This window comes from Molossus molossus, unplaced genomic scaffold, assembly GCF_014108415.1.
Source record: "Molossus molossus isolate mMolMol1 unplaced genomic scaffold, mMolMol1.p scaffold_m16_p_3, whole genome shotgun sequence".
NCBI lineage: Eukaryota > Metazoa > Chordata > Mammalia > Chiroptera > Molossidae > Molossus > Molossus molossus.
Window position 1 is genome coordinate 121,641,295 of NW_023425366.1, and position 24,238 is coordinate 121,665,532.

The 24,238-nt window shown below is 52.9% G+C and overlaps 2 protein-coding genes and 1 pseudogene across 3 annotated transcripts in view; 1 reads left to right on the forward strand and 2 right to left on the reverse strand.

Moving 5' to 3' along the window:
* CAPN15 (calpain 15) overlaps window positions 1–8,721 on the reverse strand; it is a 29,320-nt gene extending 20,599 nt beyond the window's left edge. For both annotated transcript variants that reach the window (XM_036280471.1, XM_036280472.1), the window contains exon 1: window positions 8,680–8,721. The gene's annotated coding sequence lies outside the window, so the exon portion shown is untranslated. The remainder of the gene's footprint in view (window positions 1–8,679) is intronic.
* A 574-nt stretch (window positions 8,722–9,295) lies between these two features.
* LOC118641968 lies at window positions 9,296–10,818 on the forward strand (annotated as a pseudogene).
* A 4,558-nt stretch (window positions 10,819–15,376) lies between these two features.
* The window catches only part of RAB11FIP3 (RAB11 family interacting protein 3), a 106,580-nt gene continuing 97,718 nt past the window's right edge, over window positions 15,377–24,238 (reverse strand). Inside the window, exons 10-15 of the mRNA XM_036280378.1 lie at window positions 21,683–21,823; window positions 18,624–18,705; window positions 17,703–17,840; window positions 17,322–17,477; window positions 17,098–17,238; window positions 15,377–17,015 (exon numbers count right to left, since the gene is read on the reverse strand). Coding sequence (XP_036136271.1) covers window positions 16,902–17,015; window positions 17,098–17,238; window positions 17,322–17,477; window positions 17,703–17,840; window positions 18,624–18,705; window positions 21,683–21,823 — 772 coding nt within the window. The 3' untranslated portion in view covers window positions 15,377–16,901. The remainder of the gene's footprint in view (window positions 17,016–17,097; window positions 17,239–17,321; window positions 17,478–17,702; window positions 17,841–18,623; window positions 18,706–21,682; window positions 21,824–24,238) is intronic.

Sequence of the window (24,238 nt, forward strand, 5' to 3'; positions counted from 1 at the left end):
CCCCTGAGAACCCACCTGCTCTTCATCAATGCCTTTAACAGCAGGGCAGTGAAGGCTCAGGCCTGTCAGACAGCTGGAGGGTGTGCTGGCCCCCCGGTCCTGCACGCCAGGAGAGCAAGCGGCACCTGAGCAGGGCCAGCTCCCCGACACACCCTTAGGTAACTGACTCTGCAGACCCCATCTGGGGCAGGTGGGAGGCCTGTTGAGGGGTGGGCTATGTGGCAGTGGCCAGGCCACTCTCGGGTGGGGAGGGGCAGCACAGGCCCCTTACTGGGGGGTCAAAGAGGAGAAACAGAGAGGCTGCCTGGAAGGGCAACCCCCCCTCCCCCAGAGAGCAGATGGCTCCAGAAGGCCCTCTCTGGGGATTTCAGGGGATGACAGTACCCCAATACCCCCACACCCTATCTTGGCCCAAGGAGAGTGGGGAAGAGTCCCTGAGAGTGAGACCCACAAAGGATCGCCCTTGTTGAGCAAGGCACTTGGCCGGGCCACCAAGCACAGCATGGGCTCTGCAGCCTCAAGCTAAGCAGAGTCCCACCTGCATGGGGTGACATGTGGGAAGCTCTGCCACGGCCCCCCTGACTCATTAGAATAATCAGGGATGGGAGCTTTTACAAATAGTCGCCCAGGTACTGTCCTTTGAGATGGAACCCCAGGGCCTTCTGCAGAGTAGCCCCTGATCCCAGGTGACAAGCCTTTACAGCCCTCTTCTCCTGTAGAAGCTGCTCCTCCTCTCACCTCAGGTGAGAGTGTGGGGAGACCTTCTGCCATTCAATTATTCCTTTCATTCCTTTATTCCTTCTAGGCCCATTCATTTATTCCTTCATTCATCAATAAATTCATTCAGCAAATGGCCATCAGGGCCCTGCTGTTTCCCAGGCCGTATCCCAGCAGCACTGGATATGGCAACACTCAGGAACCCTGCCTGCAGGGTGCTCACCTTTTGGCTGCTGTGTGTTCAGAAGAGCACGATGTATAACACTCTCCAGGCAGAAGCCAGAGAGCACAGATGACGGCAGCACCAGCTCCCTGGATTGTGCAAGGGGACAGGACCCCGAGACAGGGCACTTCAGGGTGAGCGACAGCCCCACAGCCCCAGAGCCTCTTCTGGTCCCTCCTTCCCTCACTCAGGAACCAATGCCCAGATTTAAATGAGGTAGTGGCCTAGATCTGGCCTTGGGCACATGAACGTGGGGCTGCCTGGGCTGTCCATCAGCCCTGGTGTGAGGTGTGTGTCTGAGTGGACAGCTGGGGACCATCCACCAAGAGTGATGAGCACACAAAAGGCCAGATGAGGATGAAAGGTTGGAGTATTAGTAGCGACACCCCACCAACTCTCACCCCAGCTCACCTGTTTCCCACTGCCCTGTGGGCCCTCTAAGGGTTAGTGCTGAGACCTCAGAATGTGTGAGGCAGAAAAGGGGCACTTCTCTGTGGATGGTGGGTAAGTTGCTGCCACCAAATGAGTTTACCTGGCCCAGGGATGGGGGTGAGCAGACACCAGAAGCCTGCAGCCACGGGGACCAGAGAGGGGGAGGTGTGGGCTACACGCAGATCCCAATGGGGAAGGATTGGGTATTTATGCCCTATTGTCCCAGCTCCCACTCCTGGGGCTCCCTGTGACTCTGTGCCCCAACCCCCATGTTAGCCTGTGAGCTGAAAGTGCCGTTGAAGCTTATCAAGCACCATGCTCCACCCTGCAATAATGGTCCTTCACCAACTGCAGTGACCTGACGGGCCACCTGAAATCAGCCCTAGGACAGGGGCCCAGGAAAGGGACAGAAGAAGAGGGGCCCACCCGGGGTACACCAAGCTTTTCTGGAGCACTGTTCCCTGTGCCTGGGATGCCCACGGCCACCCACCATAACCCAGAATCACACCCACCAGATGTGAAGCGAGAGCCTGTCGGTAGGTTCCCCACGGCCTGAGGAGGGCTGCTACCAGGGTGGAAATCCAGGATGTGAAGCTCCTGCCTGAGTGAGGGAACCCTCCCCTGACCCTACCAGAAACCAGAAACCAGGCTGGGACCCCACCCTGGAGAGGGCCCCACCCCAGGGAGGGCCCAGACTTTGACCTCCCCGCCCTCGGGACTGGCAGGACAGCATTCTCATGCAGCCACCTTCTGCAGCTCACTCCTAAATGAGTTAGCAGCTCACACACATCAACAGCTCCCCTAGAGGTGGGAGGATAGCAGGGCACAGAGTCAGGAAATGGGCTGTCTGGCACATGGTTGTTCATCCAAGAGGACGACAGACAGGCCCAGCAAAAAGTGTCTGCCTCGTGGTGTGCCCCTGCATGGCAGGACCACAGCCCCAAGTCTCAGACGCATGGTACTTACAAGGCCATGAGAACCAGGCTCAGTCAGGGCAGGGGGCTGGGCAGAGGGTCTCAGGGACATTCTGTGAACCAAGGGTTCTAAGGAGAGGTCCCAGTACCTCTGCAGAGAGAGGGGGCACCCACACTGCACTCCAACCCCACCACTCCACCACTAGTCCCATAGCCCCAATTAGCGCACAGCGCCTGGGGAGAGACTCGTACCCAACTGTGGAGACGCCTGAGCTCTCTTCCATGCCTGGGTCAGTGGCACAGTGAGCTTGCCAACAGCACATCCACCCAGAGGACATGCCCCCTTCTCCTGGAAGATTCTGGATTCTAGCCCTGGATCAGACCCAGCCATCAGGCTTTGTGGCTCAAGCCAGAGTCCATCGAGGAGTGATGGCGACCAGCCATGTGGTTCAGGCTTGGTGGCCATCCACGGTTTTTGTGCTGTGCTATGCCTCTACCCCCAGGCCAGGGCCACATTAAGGGCTGCTCCACTCCACACACAAGGGTCTGGACAAGAAAATGCCCTCCTTCGCCCTGAGAACACTCGTGGGAGGTGCCCCAGGGACCACATCCCTTTTGAAGCTATATCTGTTCCTCACCCAGAGGAGGCCAGAGGTCCTAGGGGACTGACATGGCTCGGCTAGCTCCTCACTTCCTGGTCCAAGCCCCTTACTATCCCTGAGCCAACCAGGGTGGCAGGTGGGGCTGTTCAAGATCCCAAGGCCCCAGTGAACAGGGCCTCCCCTAGCTGCCAGGGAAAGGTGTGCAGGTGCAACAGGGCTCTGGGCAAGCAGCCAGGCATCCTTTGGGATTCACCTGGAGGCTGGGTGGCTTTGCACTCGTGTCCCGGTATCCTTCCTAGGAGTGCTGCAAGGGCCCAGATGCCCGCCTTGCTGCAGCCTCCCCCACGCACTCACCGCTGCCCTCAGGCAAACACCAAGGGAAGCTACTCCCTGCCCGAAGTGCCTGCCACCATCAACAGCAAATATCACAACACTGCTGACCTCTGAGAGGCACACTGTAAGGTTCTGCTAAAAATTATTATAAATGCCGCCCTAAGAGCCAGGTACAGGAGTAAAAGCTGCGGGCTCCAGAATTACAACTACCACTTCCTGTCAGCAAACTTGGAAAGAAACACACCTGCCCCAAACGCTTGCCCATCAGACTGGGATCAGCTGCCCAAACACACTAAAAGGCAGTCACTCTTCTTGACGTTTCCAGATTTCTCTGTATGTCAAGTACTTCCATCCCCGAAGGCTCTGGCCAATGGCTCTAGGACAGAAGTCAGGGCTCCCCACCATGCAGCCCACCCATTTCCTTGGTCCACTCTGAGCACCTCTGAGACACCTACTGATCCTGGTCACTGTGAAGGACCAGCAGCTGACGGGCTGGATTCACTCTACTTTCTGTGGCGCCTGCTTTCTGGGGTGGGAGGAGATGGGCCTCTAAAGTCAAAGGCACAGAGAGGAGGCTGGAGGGCAACCACACAGGATCGTGGGGCTGTCTCCAAAGGGGTGAACAGGGTCACTGTCTGTCCTCTTGTGTCTTTGAAGCCACACACCGCCTCAGTTGTGCACTGTGAAAAAGGAATTTGTTTTCCATATGCAGTGGTCCCTCGCCACTTTGCGCTTCGACTTTCGCGGCTTCACTCTAGCACGGTTTTTTCAAATACGTATAGTATAGTATTATAAAAAACTGCGAAAGAGTGAAGCTGCGGAAGTTGAAGCCCGAAGTGGCGAGGGATGCCTGTGTATAAATAAAGACTCCTACTTCGTGGAAATTCATTTATCACGGTAGAGTCTGGAACTGATTAACCGCGACAAAGGAGGGCCAATTGTGGTACCAGCAGAGAACAGAGACACTCTCAGGATTTCAGTTTCGAGTTCACAAGTTCAAAACTGGTTAATGTTGAATGCTATTCTTTTAAAAATATTTTTATTTTTTTTGAGAGAGAGCTAGAAACATCGACAAGAGACAAGCATCAACATTAATCAGCTGCCTCCTGCACACCCTCTATTATGAATCAAGCCCACATCCTGGGCATGTGCCCTGATGGGGAATCGAACTGGGACCTCTCAGTCCATGGGACAACACTCAGCCACACCAACTGGGCTTGAATACTATTTTTTAATTTTATTTTATTCTCACCCGAGGACATTTTTGCATTTATCTTCAGATAGAGCGGGAGGGAAAGAGGGAGGAAGAGAGAGAGAAACATCGAGAGGCTGCCACCCCCATGACCCCAACTGGGGCCGGGGACAAAGTGCAACTGAGGTACGTACCCTTAGCAAGAACCGAACCTGGGACTCTGGTCCGCAGGCAGACACTCTAACGGCTGGGCCAAACCAGCCAGGGCTTGAATACTATTTTTAACAAGAAAAGAGAAGAGCCCTGACCAGTGTCACTCAGTGGTTAGAGCATCAGCCCACACACCTTAGGGTTTCAGCTTCGGTCAAGGTCATGTACCTGGGTTGTGGATTCACTCCCGGAGCCTGGTTGGGGTGTGTGCGAGAGGCAACTGATCAATGTGATTCTCTCTCCCCCTCCCTCTCTCCCTTCCACTCTCTCTAAAATCAATGGAAAAAAATATATCGTCAGGTGAGGATTAAAAACAAAACAGGAAAAGACACAGTACCAAGACAATCACTCTTGTTTTGTGGCACTTCTACATTTGCCAAGTGATGGCAAGAGCAGCCCTGGCCCAGGCAGCCCCAACCATTCCATGGGAGCACAGGGCACTTGAGCCTTCAGCTCATCTCACAGGAAGGCAGGTGGGGGCGGGGTTCTCTGTAGCCACCTCCTCTAGAACAGCAGGGGCTCCAGGACACGCTGCCTTTCCTGCAACATGGCAGGAGGGCAGCATTAGGCAGGGGCAGAGACTTAAATCTACCCGTGTGAATTTAATTCCAAGGGGCAACTTTTCTGAGAAGTGTGGGTGTGAGGAGTGACTGGCTTGAGGAGGAATTCCCTCTGCTTCAGGTTTGGCTGTGACACACAGGAGGAGCAGGAAGCTGAAATGACTTCCTCTGGACACAGTCAAATTCCAAATAGCAGCTACTGACCTGCTTTCTTCCTGATTATCTTGCAGCGCCGTCCAGGCACATCCCCAACCCAGCCACCAAGGAGGAGGGACGCAGCCCTATAAGTTCCCCCAGACTCTGGAAAAGCCAGAGAGCAGAGTGTGGAGGAGCTGCTAGAGTGTGATGGTGTTTGCAGGATAGGGGGGCTGAGGGCAATGCAAGCGTGAGCTCTACTGTCTCCTGGGAACCCACTGATGCTGTTCCTGGACAAGACCTTGCAGAAGGACAATATGTCACTGACTTCTAGAGTAGCCCCTCCTTTGGCATCAGAAGGCCCCCTACTGCCCCTCCTGGGACCTCTGTGCTGGGCTAGGACACCTCTGTCCTCCCACAGGCCCTGGCTCTCTGCCACCTGGTGATAGGTCCTATCCTGGTGGCACCAACTCAGCCCTCTGTAGAGCCCCAACTCCAACCACTCCCTGGACTGCTGCTATGACCCACAGTGTGGTTGGGCAGGTCCCCAAGCCTGAAAAGTGGAGGCAACCAGTCTGAATCCACAGCCTCCTTCTAGCTCATTCAGAGAGTGGAGGCCAGTGAGTCTACTCCTCATCCTCAAGGAGGCCTTGGGGTGCCATTCCAGATGCTCCAGGAGTTCCCCTTGGATTTCAGAGCCAGGGTGATTAGAGCTGCTGTCGACAGGACAGTGCTGGGCACTGAGAGTCAGCATGTGCGCGGGCAGCCAGGGACAATGTCAGAGCCCAGCACAGACCTCCCAGACATTTTTGACAGAGTAGGAAGGGAGAAGAGAGAGTGAAGTTTGGCAGAAGAGATTTAGTGAGAAACAAGATTATACTACTGCTTTGAGATAGTCCCAAAAGTGCCTGGTGCTGAATAATGGGGCACAGGGCAGAACCAGAGGTACAGATAATTGAGGATGTGCCCGGAAGTCCAGACAACAGAGGGGAGTGAACAGGAGCTGGCTGAGCCCAGAGACCCCTCCTCAGATCCCTGATGGCTCAGAGTGTCATTGCTCTGGATCTGGGTGTGTATTTTAAAAATGTTTTTATTGATTTTTTTTTAGGGAGAGAAAGAAACATCGATGTGAGAAACATCAATCAGCTGCCTCCTGCATGCTCCCTACTGGGGATTGAGCCTGCAATCCAGGCATGTGCCCTGACTGGGAATCAAACCAGGACCTCTCAGTCCATGGAACAATGCTCAATCCACTGAACCACAACATCTGGGCTGGGTGCGAACTTTTAATGTCAGATGAAGAAACTACCAAACCCAGAAAACCCACCCCACCAGGCCAAACCGTTTCATTTAATCATGCCATCTATCTTTCCAGCACCCTACTGAGCCTGGGGTGGTGAGCAGCATGCTAAAGGCCAGATCAGAAGCTGCTCTACCCCAAAAGGCTATGATTGAGGATAATAGGCCCCATCACGTTCTTCACTAATCAGCTGGGACCCATGAATGATATCTAAGTTTTAGGGCATTTTTAGGGCTGCTCCTCAGTAAAATGAGGCTTGCTAGAGTGCTGTCTGTGATGGTGTTTGCAGGATAGGGGGGCTGAGGGCAATGCAAGCGTGAGCTCTACTGTCTCCTGGGAACCCACTGATGCTGTTCCTGGACAAGACCTTGCAGAAGGACAATATGTCACTGACTTCTAGAGTAGCCCCTCCTTTGGCATCAGAAGGCCCCCTACTGCCCCTCCTGGGACCTCTGTGCTGGGCTAGGACACCTCTGTCCTCCCACAGGCCCTGGCTCTCTGCCACCTGGTGATAGGTCCTATCCTGGTGGCACCAACTCAGCCCTCTGTAGAGCCCCAACTCCAACCACTCCCTGGACTGCTGCTATGACCCACAGGCAGGTCAGCAGGGCCTGAGTGCAAAGGAGCTTCAGTAAACGTTACCACTGTCAAGCCAGCCAAGCCTGGCAACTCTGGTGATGGGCAGAGGGACTCAAAGCTGCCAGCACGACTGGGGCAGGGAGTGTCCTATGTGGATGCAGGATTAGGGGGCCTGGTTCCTTCCTGCTCTCAGAGCCCGGGTCTGGAGAGCTCAAAGCAGACACAAGATCAGGTAGGTCCCTGTCTATGGCCATGCAGCCACTAAGACTTGGGCGCAACAGGGCTTAAAACCTGGTTCTCAGAAGGCCATGAAGTCATGGGCCTGTCTGCTCAGGAAAAGCAGCTCCAGAAATGTTCAGATGCAGAAGGGAAGAGTGAGAAGAGGAATGCTCCTCCTGAGAGCAGAATGACCTGGGAGGAAGTAAGATGTGCCCGTCCCCAAGACCAGGCTGCACCAGCTTCCTCCAAGAATCTCTTCCTGAAACACCACCAGCCAGGCCACAGAGCTGGGCTCCAAACTCCCCTGTCCCTGAGGCTCCCCTGCAACTTGGGCTAGGAAACACTATCTCTCTCTTCACATTTGAGAAAGTCACTCAGAGAGGAAGGATGGAATTACTCCACCACTCGCCCGCCTCTGGGGGCCAGAGATAATTACTCTCCACACCTAACTGACACACACGACAATCCAGACCTGGGGAGGGGGAGGAGCCCAGCGATCCCCAAAGAGAGGCTCTTGGGAGGAGCTCAGACCCAACTTAGCACCAAGCTGAGTCCGTTTTCCCAAGGCTCCAAGTTGCACAACCCCAAACTCCCTGGCCTGGTCTCAGAGATCCTGTTGCTTGCAGTCTGGTCACAAACTCCTGTACATTCAGGGGTCCTCGAGAGACACCCAATCGGGCCACCGACCACACAACAGGGATTCATTCCTCAGGACCAGAGGACCTTTAGGTGGCTGACAGGAAGAGCCAGGTCAGCCCTGGAAACATTCTCAGGGCTAATCCTTTGTAACTTCCTTGTGTCACTCCAGCGCCAGCCTGGAGAGGAACAGGGAAGAGGAAGTGTAGGGTGGCCAGTGGGCACACAGGGTGCCCCCCCCCCCCCCGCGGGCAGTGCCCAGAGACCATCAGTCGGGAGGACTACGGGTATCATGGGTCACATCCCCTACTGCAGTCGAACCAGGACGCTGCCTGGAAGATAAGGGCACCCAAGGACAGGCAGGGCCTGAGACCGCCTCCTGTGTCCGCAGCATCCTGGGGCTGGTTTTCCAGTGACTAAGATGATCGGGGTCCTCGCCGACTCCCCTCTCCAAGCCGTGCACCCAGCCCAACCCGGGCTCTGGTCGATGCCCAGGAAGCGCCAGAGAGGCAGGAGGCTGACCCTGGCTCCGAGGCCGGCAGCCTCAGCGCGGAGAGGTGCTGCCCGCCAGGCCCGGGCTCTGGCGAGGGTTCAGGCCGCGCCTCCCGCCCGGCTAGCCGGACTCACCTCTGCAACCCGGCGGCGTCTCCTCCGTCCGTGCGGCCTGGGCGGCGCGGTCCCCGGCCCGCTCGCCCCTGCCGGCTGACTTACAACTTCTGCCACTGGCCGCGCTGCCCCGCCGGCCTCCCGCGCTGAGTGGAGGAGCCACCGAACGCCCAGACCCGGCTGGACCCGGCCCGCGTCCGGCGCCCACCCTACGCCGCCTCCGTAGCGTAGCACCCGGCCGGGGCCCCGCGGGTACGGCGCGCCCGGGGCGCACGAGGCGCTGTGAATCGCGCGCCGGGACTACTGTTCCCACAGGGCAGCGCGGCGCCGCCAGGCCGAAAGCTCGGGGCGGTGCCCGGCACGCGAGGCAATCTGGGAGTTGTAGTCCTCGGGGTAGCGGTCAACCCGACGGCGCCCGCCAGCAACAAGCCGACTTCCTGGGCCTCCCCACTCACCAGCGCCACTGGAGGTGGCCGAGTCCCGGGTCCCTGGGAGCGCTGCGCGCCGAGTTTGGCAAGGAGGTACGTCGAGCATAAGACTGGGACTGCAGCTCCCAGGATGCCCTGCGCGGGAGGAAGAGGCGGGACCTCAGTATCCGCCCCAATCTGGGCGCTTCCGGTTGCACTTTAAGGGCAAAAGCGCGGAGCTGTTGGGTGGTGGGTGATTGCTGACTTTGCTGCCTCTACCGAGTCCGACCTGGCCCCTACGAGTTCACGGGGTTCGTAGACCCTAGCTTCCTCAATGGCCTCTTCAGTCCCTACCCTACCCTTTCAGCTGCCTTAAACCATCTCTGCAACTTCTCCCTTCCTCAGTTCCCGTCGAGGGCTTTATGGTCAAAAGCTCCCGTTTTGGTGGGACGACCTGGGTCTAAGACACGGCCTTGGCACTCAGCGTGTGACCATGTGTGGCTGTGGAATCACTTAGGAGGCAAATTACTTCGCTTAGCCTCGGTTTCCTCCTTGGTAAAAGAGGGAAACTAGTATCTGGGAGGACGAAATGAGACCACCACAGAATGAGTTCCTGGCGCGAAAGAAGTACTGACACGTGGGTAGCCGGTGTAAATCCATAGGGGCCTCTGAATAGAACCTGCCCCCTTCAGAAAGGGGCAACAGGGCATGCAGGAAAACTGAGTCAACAGTGGGAAGTGGATATGCTGAGGGCAGAGCCCCAAGGGCTTGCTCTGGGACTCCTGGGGAACCTGAGAAGGCACTGGCCAAGCAGGAGGAGATACAGAAACAAGGCCCATCAGCAAAGATTCAGGGAGTGTTTGGTTGTGGTCCAATTCTGCCTCGAGATGGAATGGAGTTTGACAAATAGGAGGTTGGGTGATGTTTCTCTAGTGCCCATAAAGGTTAAGCTGACCCCAGGAGGACCTTCATGGTCAGGGCTCTGTTCCTGGGAGGACATTGCAGTCCCAGGGAAACCTCTGTCTTACTCTCCAGATGCTCAATAAAAGAAACCATTGATGTTGAGCCAGTGATCTGATAGCCTATGTTTCTGCCAGCTCTGTGCAGATTATCTTTTATTAAAAATAAGGATTTTTTTGCCTTGCAGACACTGTCATACTGGAACTGCTCGAGCCTAGCCATGGTGAACCCCATCGTGTACTTCGACATCGCCCTCGATGGCGATCCCTTCGGCCGCGTCACCTTAGAGCTGTTGGCGGACAAAGTTACAAAGACGGCAGAAAACTTTCGTATTCTGAGCACTGGGGAGAAAGGATTTGGTTATAAAGGTTCCTCCTTTCACAGAATTATTCCGGGATTTATGTGCCAGGGTGGTGACTTCACAGGCCACAATGGCACTAGCGGCAAGTCTATCTACGGGGAGAAATTTGATGATGAGAATTTCATCCTGAAGCACACGGGTCCTGGCATCTTGTCCATGGCAAACGCTGGACCCAACACAAATGGTTCCCAGTCTCATCTGCACTGCCAAGACTGGGTGGTTGGATGGCAAGCACGTGGTCCTTGGCCAGGTGAAAGACGGCATGGATATTGTGACAACCATGGAGAGCTTTGGGTCCAGGAATGGCAAGACCACCAAAAAAGTCACCATTGCTGACTGTGGACAACTCTCATAAATTTGACTTGTGTTTTATCTTAACTACCAGACCATTCCTTCTGTAGCTCAGGAGAGCCACCCCTTCACCCTAATCTGCTTGGAATGTTCTATACTATTCATGCTCTTGTTGCAGTTCGTTGAGTTCCATATTTTCTTTACTTTCCAAGTCTAGCTGGATTGCAGAGTTAAGTTTATGAATATGAAATAAAAACTAAACAATTGTCAAAAAAAATATGGATTTTTTGCCCAGCCAGTGTGGCTCAGTGGATGAGCATCAACCCATGCACCAAGAAGCTGCCAGTTCGATTCCTGGTCAGGGCACGTGCCCAGGTTGTGGGCCAGATCCCCAGTTGGGGGCATGCAGGAGGCCGCCAGTCTGTGTTCTCTTTCATCGATGTTTTTACCTCTCTCCCTCTCCCTAAAATTAATAAAGAAAAAAAAATTTTTTTAAATGGGTTTTTTGCTCTGACCGGTTTGGCTCAGCAGTTCGTGTCGGCCTGTGGACCAAAGAGTCTCGGGTTCAATTCTAGTCAGGGGCATGTACTTCTGTTGTGGTTTGGTCCCCCGCTGCCCTGGTCGGGGTCGGGCGGGAGGCAACCAATTGATGTCTCCCTCCCTCCCTCTCACTCTATCTGAAGATAAACAAAAATATCTCGGGTGAGGATTAAAAAAAAATTATATACACACACACACACACACACACACACACACACAGGTGTTTCTTTTTAGTTGATTTCAGAGTGAGAAAAGGAAAGGAAGAGATAGAAACATCGATGAGAGACAAACATCCATTGGCTGCCTCCTGCAAGTGGGGATTGAGCCTGAAACCCAGGCAAGTGCCCTGACAGGAAATTGAACTGGTGACTTCCTGGTGCATGGGATATTCAACCGAGAGCCCCACTGGCTGGACTCTGCAGATTTTTGAAGTCAGGCCATACACAGGGGTAAGGAGAGACCAAGAGCATCCTAGCCTTCCCCAGTAAGGAACCAACAACGCCTGTTGTTGAGAAGAAAGGCCAGTCACCAGAAGAGGGTCTTGGGAATATTGTTCTAGACTGTTTTACTGTTCCCAGGAGGGGGCTAGAATGAATGGGTTCCATGTGTGGCAGGCAGCAGGAGGACCAGGGCAGCCCGATGAGGCACACATCTGTGGAGTCAACCTAGGATCATCTTAAATATTCTGAGACATACAGATGCAAACGTTAAATAACCATAAAGCAGCCCTGGTCAGTTTGGCTCAGCGGTTAGAGTGTTGGCCCATGGATCAGAGTCCTGGGTACAGTTCCCCCTAAGGGCACGTACCTCAATTGCAGTTTGTCCCTGGCCCCAGTTGGGGTCATGTGGGTGGCAGCGTCGATGTGTCTCTCACATTGATGTTTCTCTCTCTTCCTCCCTCTCCCTCCCACTCTATCAGAAGATAAATGCAAAAGTGTCCTTGGGTGAGGATTAAAACAAAACTATAAAGCAGAAGTGGCTTTTCTTTTTTTAATCCTCACTCAAGGATATTTTTCTATTGATTTTTGATTTTTAGATAGAGTGGAAAGGAGGGAGGGGGAGAAAGAGAGAAACATTGACATAAGAGACACATGGACTGACTGCCTCCCGCAAGACCCCAGTGATGGGGAATCAAACCCATGACCTTTCGATCCATGGGCTGACACTGCTGAGCCAAACCAGCCAGGCAAAGTAAGTGGCTTTTGACTACCCAGACCTTGTGGCCAGTACCATCCCAGCCAGAGGATACCACCCTCACAACCCTAAAGTTAAGATAGCTCCTGTGAGGGGGAGGTGTGAACCCACCTGGAGAACGGGTGAAGAGGGCCAAGCAGAAAGCATTAATTAAAGCATCCCTGTGCAAATCTACTTGTGCCCACACTGTCCTCGGCTTTGAGACACAGTAGTAAACACAACATGCCCAGATGCCCTGTGGAGCAGATTCTAGTAGGATGAAGACACAGGGACCTTTATTGGTGTCACAGGCAGGTGGGACCCAAGGCCAGAAGGCAGGCCAAGATGCACCTGTGCTGGAAGAGACACAACTCATGGGCTGGCTGATTTTATGGAATGACCAGTAATCACCTGCTTTGTGAGATGCCCTCACAGGTAGAAAGTAAGGGTCCTTCTCTGGGCCTTCATCTCCTCGTCTCTGAATGCCAACAAGTGCAGGGGGCAGATGCTAGGGCACCGAGCTGGGAACAAGGCCAGGTACCCCTTTTAGCATGGACAAGTTGGAGCAGGCATGAGCTGAGGGCCCAGGCAGTGCACTTGGGACAGTTGGAGGAACCAGGGCCTGCCATGTAGCCACCTGCCAGCAGTCTTCTTCCAGGGGAGGGGGTAGAGCCTTGCTCTGTGCTATTCTGTTAGGTAGAACTGACCACTGGTGGTGGGAAGACTTGTGGCCAGATACTTCAGGGTTGGGGTGTGGAGGATCCCCACATGGAAGGAATGCACTCAGGTTTGGGGTGCAGGACTTGACACGGGCTTCACATGTCCCACTGTGGCCTCCTCCAGCACACTCTTTGGGGTCTGTCCAGGGGCCCCACTCCTGACCTCAGCCACCTGGAAGAAATCTCTCCAGGTATCCCTTCCTGGGCAGTAGCCCATCACTGCCCTGTTGGCATTTACAATGGATTTTCATCCTTTGTTCTCCAGCCCCACCCTATCCCAAGTGTTTCCCATGGGGCTGGAGATGTCTGGAGGGCCAGGGCAGGGATTTTAGCATCAGCTGCTGGTGGGCTCCCATGTATAAGAGTGGAAATGAATGGGAGGGGCTGGCAGGCCTCAGTGAGGTAACAAGGAGGAAGAAGCTCCCCTCTTCCCTTTCCTGGCTTTGGCCTCACCTGATGGAGAGGATCCCTCCCCACTTCCAGCTTCTCCTCCTAGGAAGAGATGGGTCCTGCAGGTGCCAGATGAACAGACATAGGGTAGGACAGGTGTCATCCAGCATCAAAGCAGAGGTACTGGCCTTTTCCTGGGCCAGCAGACTCCTCAGTGCAGCCAGACTGGGAACAAGGCCCTCTAGGACCCCTAATGACATTCTGAACCCACTATGGCAGCACTTTGGTGCTCCCCAGTGCTGAGTGGACCCAGAAGCCTGGGGTTGAAGCCAACACCTCAGGCTCCAGCACAAGGCTGCCCTCCTGGCCAGGACTGGGCCCACTGTGAGTGGCCTGGTGCAAGTCCAGCTAAAGGACTTGATAATGAGAAAGGGTGTTGGACCCTCTCTCTGACTTAGACAGCGACCTAGGGAGCTACACCTTCTAAGCACAAAGAGCATAGGTGGGGACTTAGCAAGCTAGATGTGCAGGGCCAAGTACCCCACATTTCCCTGGCCCTCCCCAGGACTCCTGGTAGGAAGTGGGCTCCAGGTAGAACCACACCCTCCAAGTTCCTTCCTCAGTGCCATTCCACACAGTGTCCAAGGCTCCTGGGCCTCATCCCGAGAACCCCTGGAGTCCTTCTGCTATACCCCCAATAGATGAGGTCTGGGGGTCCTGCTTGCTTCAGGACAGGCTGTGTCCACCTATCACCACCTTCAGGTTATCAACCCCATGGACAGCAGTCGGGGCCAGCAAACCTTAACTCAACTCTCTTCTGTGCTGGCTGGGTGGTTGGGGTGTGGTCCCTGGTCTCCCTGGCCTCCCTGGCCTTTAGTTTCTCCATTTGTGTCTGGCACGCAAGTAGCTCAGTGTCAAGAGTGGGGGGGAGATGCAGTTTAGAGGACTTTTCTCGCTAACAACTCCCTTTCAAGTCAGATTTGATCACTTACCCTTAGTAACCTTCCTGGTAGTATCCCTGGGACTAAAATGCCAGCTGAACTCTCCTCCCAGCCTCCCTCCCCACCCTTTGAGCCCAATTCTGTCAAGGTCTTGGCCTTTTCGGTGCATTCAGTTTGGGTACTCTGTGCACAGCCTCTCCTGGGGCCCTTAACTTCATCCCTGATTACATGTCCCATGGAAACAGCTTGTTCATGAACCCTAGATTCTTGCAACGCTGCCCACTGCTCAGCCCAGCTGGCTCTCGGTACTATGTTGGCAGCCAGGCTGCACTCAGGGGCCAGGTCCTACTATGATTTTATGGCCCCTGGAACCCATCACATGGCTCTGCCCCAGAAGTGCCCTTGGACAAACTCTGCTGGAGTCCCATCCTGGGGCCTCCTGGAGGTTCACAATGAGGACAGGAAGGCCAGGAGGAGCTGGCTCGACTAGGTGGTCTGCTGTCTGAATTCAGGTGATGCCTGGCTCCCAATACCCCAAATACCATAAGAGGTACTGAACGAGGTCTATTGCACCCCACCCCACCCCTCAACCCCCACAGAGGAAGGCGCCAACCTGTGTGTGTGCAGCAAAAGCTTTAATCTGTGGTGACATTGTTCTGGCCTTGCCCTTTCACATACAGGCCGCTGTCACTCTGCCTGGAAGAGTCTTTCTTGAGAGGATGAGAGCACGGTCAGTGGGCAAGTCAGTGCCTAAGTGTTTGTGTGAAACATCTCCCAGCAATATTTATTTATAGTTACAGTACTGCTGAGTGATAGACAGAAACAGACCCAAGGCTGCAACAGCAGGGTGAGGTTGGGCGCAGAAAGCAGAGTTCCCGTATTTATTATCATACATACATACATATATATATATACATATATATATATTTCATGTGTATACACAGATAGTTTTCTCTCTTGTAAGTATTTAAAAAAATTGATCAACCTTCAATCTATAAAAAATACCTACTCTACAAGATAGAAAAATCTCTCCTCCAAGTTTACACTGATTTACATCCAAGGCTTTCCCCAAAATATACAATACGAGGCAAAATCTTAAGTCTTAGTGTAGAAGGTGGACCATGTGGAGGATGGAGGGATGCAGGGCAACACACATGCTTACACGCACACACACATGCATACACCTCCCATACTCAGTTGCATACAACAGTAGCCAGTTTGTGCATGGGTCTTGGCCCACCTGGGAGCAGTTGGAGGCTCCTGGCCAGTGCTCAGGCTAACGTGGGCAACAGGCCCAACATCCCCATGGGGGTGACACTGCTGCTCCTGGTAGCACAGGTGATGGACAGTGGCAGCATAAAGCGGGGCAAGGGTTTCCTTAAAGGAACCCCCAATCCGCCAGGAAGTCCTTGTTCTCTGCCCTTGATCTGTGTCCTTGGAGAGCCTGCCCTGCCCGGCCTCTTGCAGAATGCACCTGGGAAAGAATGATGACTTCTAATGACTTCAGGGAAGAAACATATGGACTCTGGCCTCATAAAGTGGGACTTCACCCGAGGCAGCCAAGGTCTGCACAGGGAGTTGGGTAATCCAGGAGGACAGGAAGGCCACACCCATGGGGAGGCAGCACCTTACAACGGCCCTGTCTGGACCCCAGGAGTCAGGGGATGCTGGCAATGTCCACCACATCAGACAGTATATTGCACACCATAGACTCTCAAGTCTGATTTCAGAGCAGAGGCCCCTGCCCCAGATCCTGCAGGAGGATCAGAGCTCCCAAAGGTTATTGTAGTTAGGGTCCAACTGTGGGAACAGACACATGGCCAGAGGCCCCTGGGCCTTAAGCTGGATTGAGATGCCCCTTCTGGCTGGGTGATGGCCTGAGCAGCTCTGGGTGACAGCCCCAGAAAAGCTTGTGGGAAGAGGGGGTCCCTGCAGCTTCTATAGGGTCAGACCCTGACTTGCACCGGCTTCACTGCCTGTTTTTCTTTCACATACCACCACATCTGGTGCGAGGGTCCTGGAGCCTCTAGATTATCCAGGAGTGGCTGAGACTTGAATGGCACCAGGTCAGGGTGCCTGTGTGGACATAGATGGCTGCACCACAGGTGGGAACCCATTTCCTTCCTTTCTCCCCTAAAAGGGCAGGACAGCAGAAGGGAGCTCATGGAGGGGCTTATCTCAGCCTGAGAAACTGTCCCCACATCTCTGCAGAGAGGAGGAGGGCAGAGGAAGGCCAGAGCTGAGAGCAAGCCCAATTCCAATTGCACTTGCTGTGGGCTGTAGACCTAGGGCTTCCCTTTCCTTTCCCCTCTTCCACCACCCCATCTTTATGTGCCCCAGCTCATCTGTGTGCTCTGGGCTTGGTGGGCATGGGACCTGTTATTCTTGGCCCATGTGTGCCATGGCCATCTCTGGGATGTTGGTGGAGTCCAGAATCACCCTGGGCTGGGCTTGCCTGCTTCTATTTGACCTCCAGGATGGATGGGTTAGTCTCCATGATGGCCACGATGATCCTGTCAATGTAGTCCTGCAGGCGGAAGTTGATCTCTTCCTGCTTTTGAATCGCTTCCATGAGCTGTGGAAGAAGAGGTAGGCACTGGGCATACAGACTGTGGGCACCTTATCGAGTCCCAGGCCTAGGGGAGTGGGTACATTACCTCATCGCGGGAAACTGAGCTGATCTCTGCAGCCAGAGACTCAGAGAAGGATGTGGAGAAGAGGTTCTTGGCGCCCTGGATGCTCAGGTTTATGATCTGTCCATTGAGTTCATCATTCTGCTCCTTCAGGTTACGGTTATCCTGGGGTGGGTGGCACGACAGTGTCATTCCTGGGCTATGACCCCCTAGGCATCCCTCTTCCCATGCCAGCTGCCCAGCCATACCTGCTTCAGCCTGCGGACCTCCTGCTCCAGCTCGCTCTCCCGGGTGCGGCTATTGTACTCCTGCAGGCCTACACTGCTGCTCCGGCCCCTCCTCTGCTCCGCCTCCAGTTTGAAGAGCTGTAAGTGCTCCAGCTGCTTTCGCAGGTCCTCAATTAGCTGTGCAGAACCACAGGGTGAGCAGTGTCAGCCCAGTCCCTGGTTTCAGAACTTCTGCATTGGTCTAAACACCATTTCTGAGGAGGATGATGATACCACCACGTACCCAGCACTTCCCCCCAGCATGACAGTTAAAAGTGGTGGGTCCCCAGCTCACTCCAGATGGGTCCTATGGTTTCTGGGACTTTGCTGAGTGACAGCCAGGGCCCCTGGGCTTGTGCTCACCTCCTGGGTTGCCTCCTTATCCTTCTGGAATTGGTGTCTCTCATGACTCAGCCTGTCCCCCAGCTTCCTCCTGTTTTCCTGTTCATCACTGAGCCTCAGTGACAGCTCTTCGATTTCATCCAGCAGCTTCTGCTTCTCCTACAAAGTGAAATACTTACCATGAACACATGTCTTTTCTCAGTTGCATGTGTCTGGAGAGTCTCAGTTAACTGACCTGCATTGGGCTGCACCTGAGCCTACTTGTCAAAGCTGAGGTACACACTCACAGGCATATGTTCTCAGGGCTTGGGGTGCTCTTGGTGTTGGGGTGCTTCCCCCCAACAGTACTGTTTCTAGGGGAAGGCAAGAGCAGGACCTGACCCGTGGCCACTCAGCAGGAGTTGCTCACAGCAGCCAGTAAAGAATGTGGGAGGGGAAGCCTCTCAGTGAACATCTGTAGAATGGGGCATGAGGGATCCAGCTGAAGTCAGCCCCCAAAGGACATCATCCCTGAGTTCAGACCACAGGTCAATCTAAGCATGAACCTCTGGGCCCAAGGATCTGGGCCCAAAGCTGAGGAGCTAGGTAGGCTTTAGCATATTCCAGCAAACAAATAGTGGCCTAAGCTGAGCTTGTTCCCTCACACGCAGGCCTAGTAGGGCCCAGCATCATGAGCATGCTCTTTGGAGCAGTACAGTTCCCCGGCCTGCAGTGCACACCTTGGCTGGCTACACCCCTCGGCTGACCATGCACCTGCAGACCCATTAGCTGGCCATGTGACTGCCCTGCTTTGGAGAATAATCTGTCTCAGTACATCCTGATCCCCCAACAGGCGTCAGAGCCAAAGGGTGTGGAAAAGCACCTAGGCCAGCCTGACTGATCTGTGACCACACCGTGCAAAGCCTGGCCCTGCCCATTCAGCGCTCCTGGCTGGCAGCTTACCTCCTCCAGGCGTTCGATGTTGGCCTTCAGACAGGGCGTGCAGGACCTCAGCTCACAGTTCTCCTCATCCAGTTGCTGCAGCCTGGGACATAGAATGAGGCTGGGACCCATTCCCTAGGAATGCGCCTCCTTGGGATGAGGGAGACTGAACATCTTGGAAGCCTCACTAGGGGCCGCTCAGGGATCCACAGAGGCTACCCCCCTACAGTGCCTATAGCTCAGCCCTTATGCACACAAGTGCTCTGGGCCAAAGCTTTTCATAAGCTAGGATGACTGTTAAATGTACTCTGGGTATGGGGGTAATTTCAGTTTAGAGAGTAACTGCAGACACAGTGCAGAGTCCCTGTGGACCTCAGCCCCTTTCAGCTTCCCCTAGAAGCATCTGCTCATCACTGTAGCAGGCTCACAGCCCACACCCCCACACTGGGACACACTGGTCACCAAACTACGGGTGCAATTCAGCTTTTCCGTAAGTGCCCCTCTCTGTCCAGGATCCCTCCCAGGACCACACTCCACTTAGTCATCTCCATCGTCTCCTATGGTCTTAGGCACTCTCCCAACTTTTCCTTATTTTTCATGAATTTTGACAGTTCCTTGCAGTTTTGGTCATGTATTTTAGTAGAATGTCCTTCAAATTGGGCCTTTCTGGTATTTTTATCATGATTAGATGAGTTATGGTTTGGGGAAGAATCCTACAGAAGGTGCCACTCTTGTCATATCAAGTTGGGGTGCCTGAGTCCAAATGACTCATGATGGGTGATGTTGACCTGGATCACCTGGTCAAGGTATGTTTGCCAGGTGTCTCCTCTGTCAAGTTCTACTTTTCCTGTCCATTCTCTCTATCTGGAAGCCAGTCACCGAGTTGAGCCCACCCTCCAGGGAAAGGGAGGACTCAGAGACACGCACTGGAAAGGGACATCTCTATGTATTATTTGGACTATCTCTGTGAGGAAGGTTTGTGTCTTCTTCCCATTTACCAACTATCACATTTAGTTACACTTTGGGTTGTGGTCTAATAGTATCATTATTAGTGTGTTGCTCAAACTGTCCCACCTTTGACCTTCAGTTGGCTCATGTCCCTGGGATATGCACCCACCACTGTGTGTGTATGCTCTTGTTTGAGTACTTCCCTACTTTCTGGAACTACAAGATGCTCTAGGCTCCGCTGGTCTACCTGTCCCCGCCACAGACTCAGCTGTTTGTCCAAGGAGCCCTGGTTCCTTTCCATAATCCAGCTGTCCTCACTACCATGTAACTCTGCAGTCCTCCTTACTGACTGTCTTCCTGTACACCATAATGGGCTGAGGCCATGCTGGGGAGGCTCCTGTGCTGGGCTGACCTCTGAGGGCCTGAGCAGCTCCCCAAAAACCATAAGCCTCCTCTGCCCCTCCACCACACTCCCACACTCCCAAGAAGACCGATAGGGTCCAGGTACACAGAGAAACTGACCCTAGGTGCAGTAGGTTTGGTCAGAAGAATCTGTGACATCGAGTCCTGCCTTGTTCAGATCACCTAGGGCCGCATGAGACCCCATCTACCACATATCCCTCCATGGTGCCATCCTGTACAGGCAGCAGGACAACCTAGCTGTGTAGGCTCTGGTGTGGTCAGAACATGGAAAGCAGGATGGCTCTGCCTCTCGGCACCCACAACTCCAGTGGAGAAGTCCAAAGGAGAGGCTATCAGCATGCACAAATGAGAAATAGCATTGAGTCCGCTGAACTGTGCTGTCCTGGCTGCCTTGGTCCACTGTCCTGGGTGGTGGCACCCCAGTGTGTCTGCATACAAGGAGGCTTTCCTGTTCAGGGTAACCCTGGCACAGCTCTGCATGCAGTACACTCCTGCCAGGAGCTCTTCCTAGATAAAGCAGAAGTGTACCTTCCCAGCTCTAAGAGCTGGAGAGAAAAAAAAGGTAATGAATGTAGAGTCCTCTTTTGTGAATATTTAAAACTACTGTATTTCAAATTCTAAAAGTGGTACTGACTCTGTTAAAAAAAACCACAAACAACTCTATGAAATACCCCCCACCCTAACTACCCACTCAGTGGAGGTGTTCTGCTCTGAGAATGGGAGGGAACTCTAAGATAACCCTTTCACTATTTTTCTGCGGATGGACAGTTAAGTTATCTGTGGGTATTCTTTTACAAACAGTATTTAAGAGAACCACCACTCACATGTGTAATTATAAGCGTGTGCCATTTGCCTGCAGCTTGAGTGCCTGGGTGTGGTACTGCCGTCCCTGAGCAGCACAGGACTCCTGCCCCTCCTATGTCTTCAAGGTATATTATATATAGTGGACTCATCCCTTTCTCTCCTTTTCCTGACGCATGTAAGGCTTATGCCTCCAGAAGCATACAGGTAATTCTGTCAAGTTGCCTTACAAAAAGATTGAGCCCTGGCTGGTTTTCTCAGTGGTTAGAGCATCATCCTGTGGACCAATGGGTCATGGGGTTCAATTCCAGTCAAGGGCACATATCTGGGTTGTGTGGGAGGCAAACAATTGATGTGTGTCTCTCTCTCCCTCCCTCCCTTCTACTCTATCTAAAAACAAAAATATCATTGGAGCCTGGATGGTGTGGCCCAGTGGATTGAGCATCCTCCATAGACTGAGAGGTCCCGGTTCGATTCCCAGTCAGGGCACATGCCTGGGTTTCAGGCTCGATCCCCAGTAGGGGGCGTGCAGGAGGCAGCCCATCTATGTTTCTATCTCTCTCCTTCCTCTCTCTCGAAAAAGAAAAATCAATAAAAATATATTAAAAAGAATCAATGGAAAAATATCCTCCGGTGAGAATTAACAAACAAATATTTTGACTGAGCCAACATCCAACTAGAGAGATTTAGAGAAACTGATATCCACGTAGGGTCATTCTTTAAATTCAGATCTCTTAGTAGAGTTTTACAGTTTTCTTCACATTGGTTTTCCAATTTTTTAAAACAGAATTTGTTCCTAGACACTGTACCTTCCTTGGGTGGGGGGTGGGGCTGTTGTTCATGAAAGCATCCACTGCATTTTCATTTTTTCACTGACTGTTCTGCAGAGCTGTGGTGGCCTTGCCTACCTGGCCTGCAGGTTCTCGATCTCAATGCTCTTCTCTCTTTCCATCTTGCACAAGACCTCCTTCTGCTTCCGTGTCTCTTCCAGGACCATCTCGCAAGCTCTCAGCTCTTGCTCCTTCAACTGCTCCTCAAGGGCATTAGCTCTACGAAGGCCAAGGGAGGAGGTGAGAGACTTTCTGCCCCTCTACCAGGGGCTAGATGCTGTACCAGGACCCCAAGAGCTGTCCCTTCCTGGAGAGGGATAGGAAGGCTGCGAGACTTCCTACCTATAGCTCTGGTTAAGGGTAGTCTGAAGCAGGCGGTGTCCAGTCTCTGCTCCCTAACTGAGGGTGGCATGTGGACAGGAGACCCTCTGATAGGCACAAGTCCCCCTGAGGCACCTTGCACTGATAGTCCAGGATCTGGTGTACACACCAGCCCCACCTAGGTCATCTATAGCAGAAGTAAGGGCAGGTATGAGGTGCAAAGGGAATATTCACATGGAGGCTCTGACCCTGGCCCCCTCCCAAACCACTATGCCCAGCAACAGTAGGAACTGACCATCCCAAAGAGAAGGCCCATGCTCCAGGCCCTGAGCATGGATAACGTGAAACCCATAAGCTGTCCCCACACACAGGACTTCTCATCTGCTTCTAGGTACCTTACAACTAAGAGTAAACGAATGGCCAGAGATCACTAGCTACTATCAGAAAGTTTTTAACACAAAGCAGTCAAAACAAACAATAAAAATACCTCACAGGAAACGCACATCTTGCAGGAAAGAAAAGGAAAAGCCTTGTAACTAACAGAGCCAAGACATCACATCCATAAAATAAGGGTGATGTCACAGAAGGAACAGATCATAGTAACTTAGAAATAAAAAATGAGAAACATTTAAAAACAATTTTTTTTCCTTTTTATTGATTTTAGAGAGAGAGGGAGAGAGTGATAGAAACATCGATGAGAGGGAACATCGACTGTCTGCCTCCTGCATGCCCTGCACTGGGTATTGGGCCCACAACCTGGGCATGTGTCCTGATCGGGAATTGAACCAGCGACCTCTTGGTGCATGGGTCCACACTCAATCACTGAGCCACACCGACTGGACTAAAAATGAGAAACATTTTAAATTCAATAGAAGAATTGAAGAAAACCAAGGGTATTATATATATATATAAAAAAAGATGCCCAGCTGGTGTGGCTCAGTGGCTGAGCACTGATCCATGCACCAAGAGGTTGCCAGTTCGATTCCCAGTCAAGGCACATACCTTGGTTGCGGGCTTGACCCCCAGTGAGGGGCATGCAGGAGGCAGCCCATTGATGATTCTCTCTCATCAATGTTCCTATCTCTTTTTCTCCCTTCCTATCTCTCTAAAAATCAAAACATTTAAAAAATAAAAACAGAATAAGAAAGTCAAGAAAATGAGAGGAAAGATCCAGAAGTTCTAATATTTGATGAACAGAAATTCAGATTGATAAAAAAATGAAAGACACTATTTGGATAAATAATTCTAGAAATTTTCCTGAAGCTGAGGGGCACACTTTTCAGATTTAAAGGTTGAAAACCACATGCCCAGCACAGGAAATAGTAAGAGGCCCTCGCATGTCGAGGATGAGAACAGAGCTACACAGTGGTGCTAGGCATCCTGACTACAGTTCAGGTTGGAGGCAGCAGAGCCACCAAATTCTCAGGTAACCTACTTCCAAGTAGAATTCCAGCCCCAACCTCACTGTTAGTGGAGGGTGAAACACAGTCTTAGACATGTATGATCTCAAAGAACCTGTTCCTGTGTACTCTGTTCCAGGCAGCAATGAGAGATGTCCTCCTCGGAATATGAAAAAAAAACAAGTGCAGAGGAAGCATGTGGAATTCTGGGATGGTAGTAGAAGAGCTGCACAACTGACAATGTTACACATGGAGAACACCAAGAAACTGCAGCAGAAGCAGATTGTTTAGGAGAACTGGGGCCAGCACCAGAAGAAACATCCACAGGAACTGGATGTGGCTGACCCTGGGACAGGATTAGGTACGGAATGTGGACTTTGCACTACATATGATAATGATAAATGCACATCCGATTAGACCAAACCTCACCAGTCAGCTTGAGAAAGGAGTTTGGTGGCCTACCCAGGATTCCCTGGACAAAGGCAAGGAGGGAGTAACAAACGTTTCTGGAGATGAGGCATATACTTAGTACAGCACTGCAACCCAAACCCTTCCACAAATGTGGCAGACCCTACCCTGGCTGCAGCAGGACCTGGGGCAGAACCCTAAGAGCAGAGTCTCGACTGTACAAGATAACTTGTTTAACTTTGTTGAAGTGATGTGGTCAGTAGCACCCAGGATGAAAACATCACAACAGAAACTAAGCACAGCCCCAATGCCTATAATGCAAATGCCAGGAGAGTGTGTGTAGGGCTGCGTCCCATGCTATTAAGAGCACTCGGAGTCCACTTGTTCAGGTCATGGGTGCAGAAACCGAGGCTTCAAGGACAGGGCTCTTCTTGCTTGAGGTCACAGAATGTGTGGCAGAGCCCGGTTTTGGTTTATGCAGCCTGGCATGGGCAGACCTCTTGTG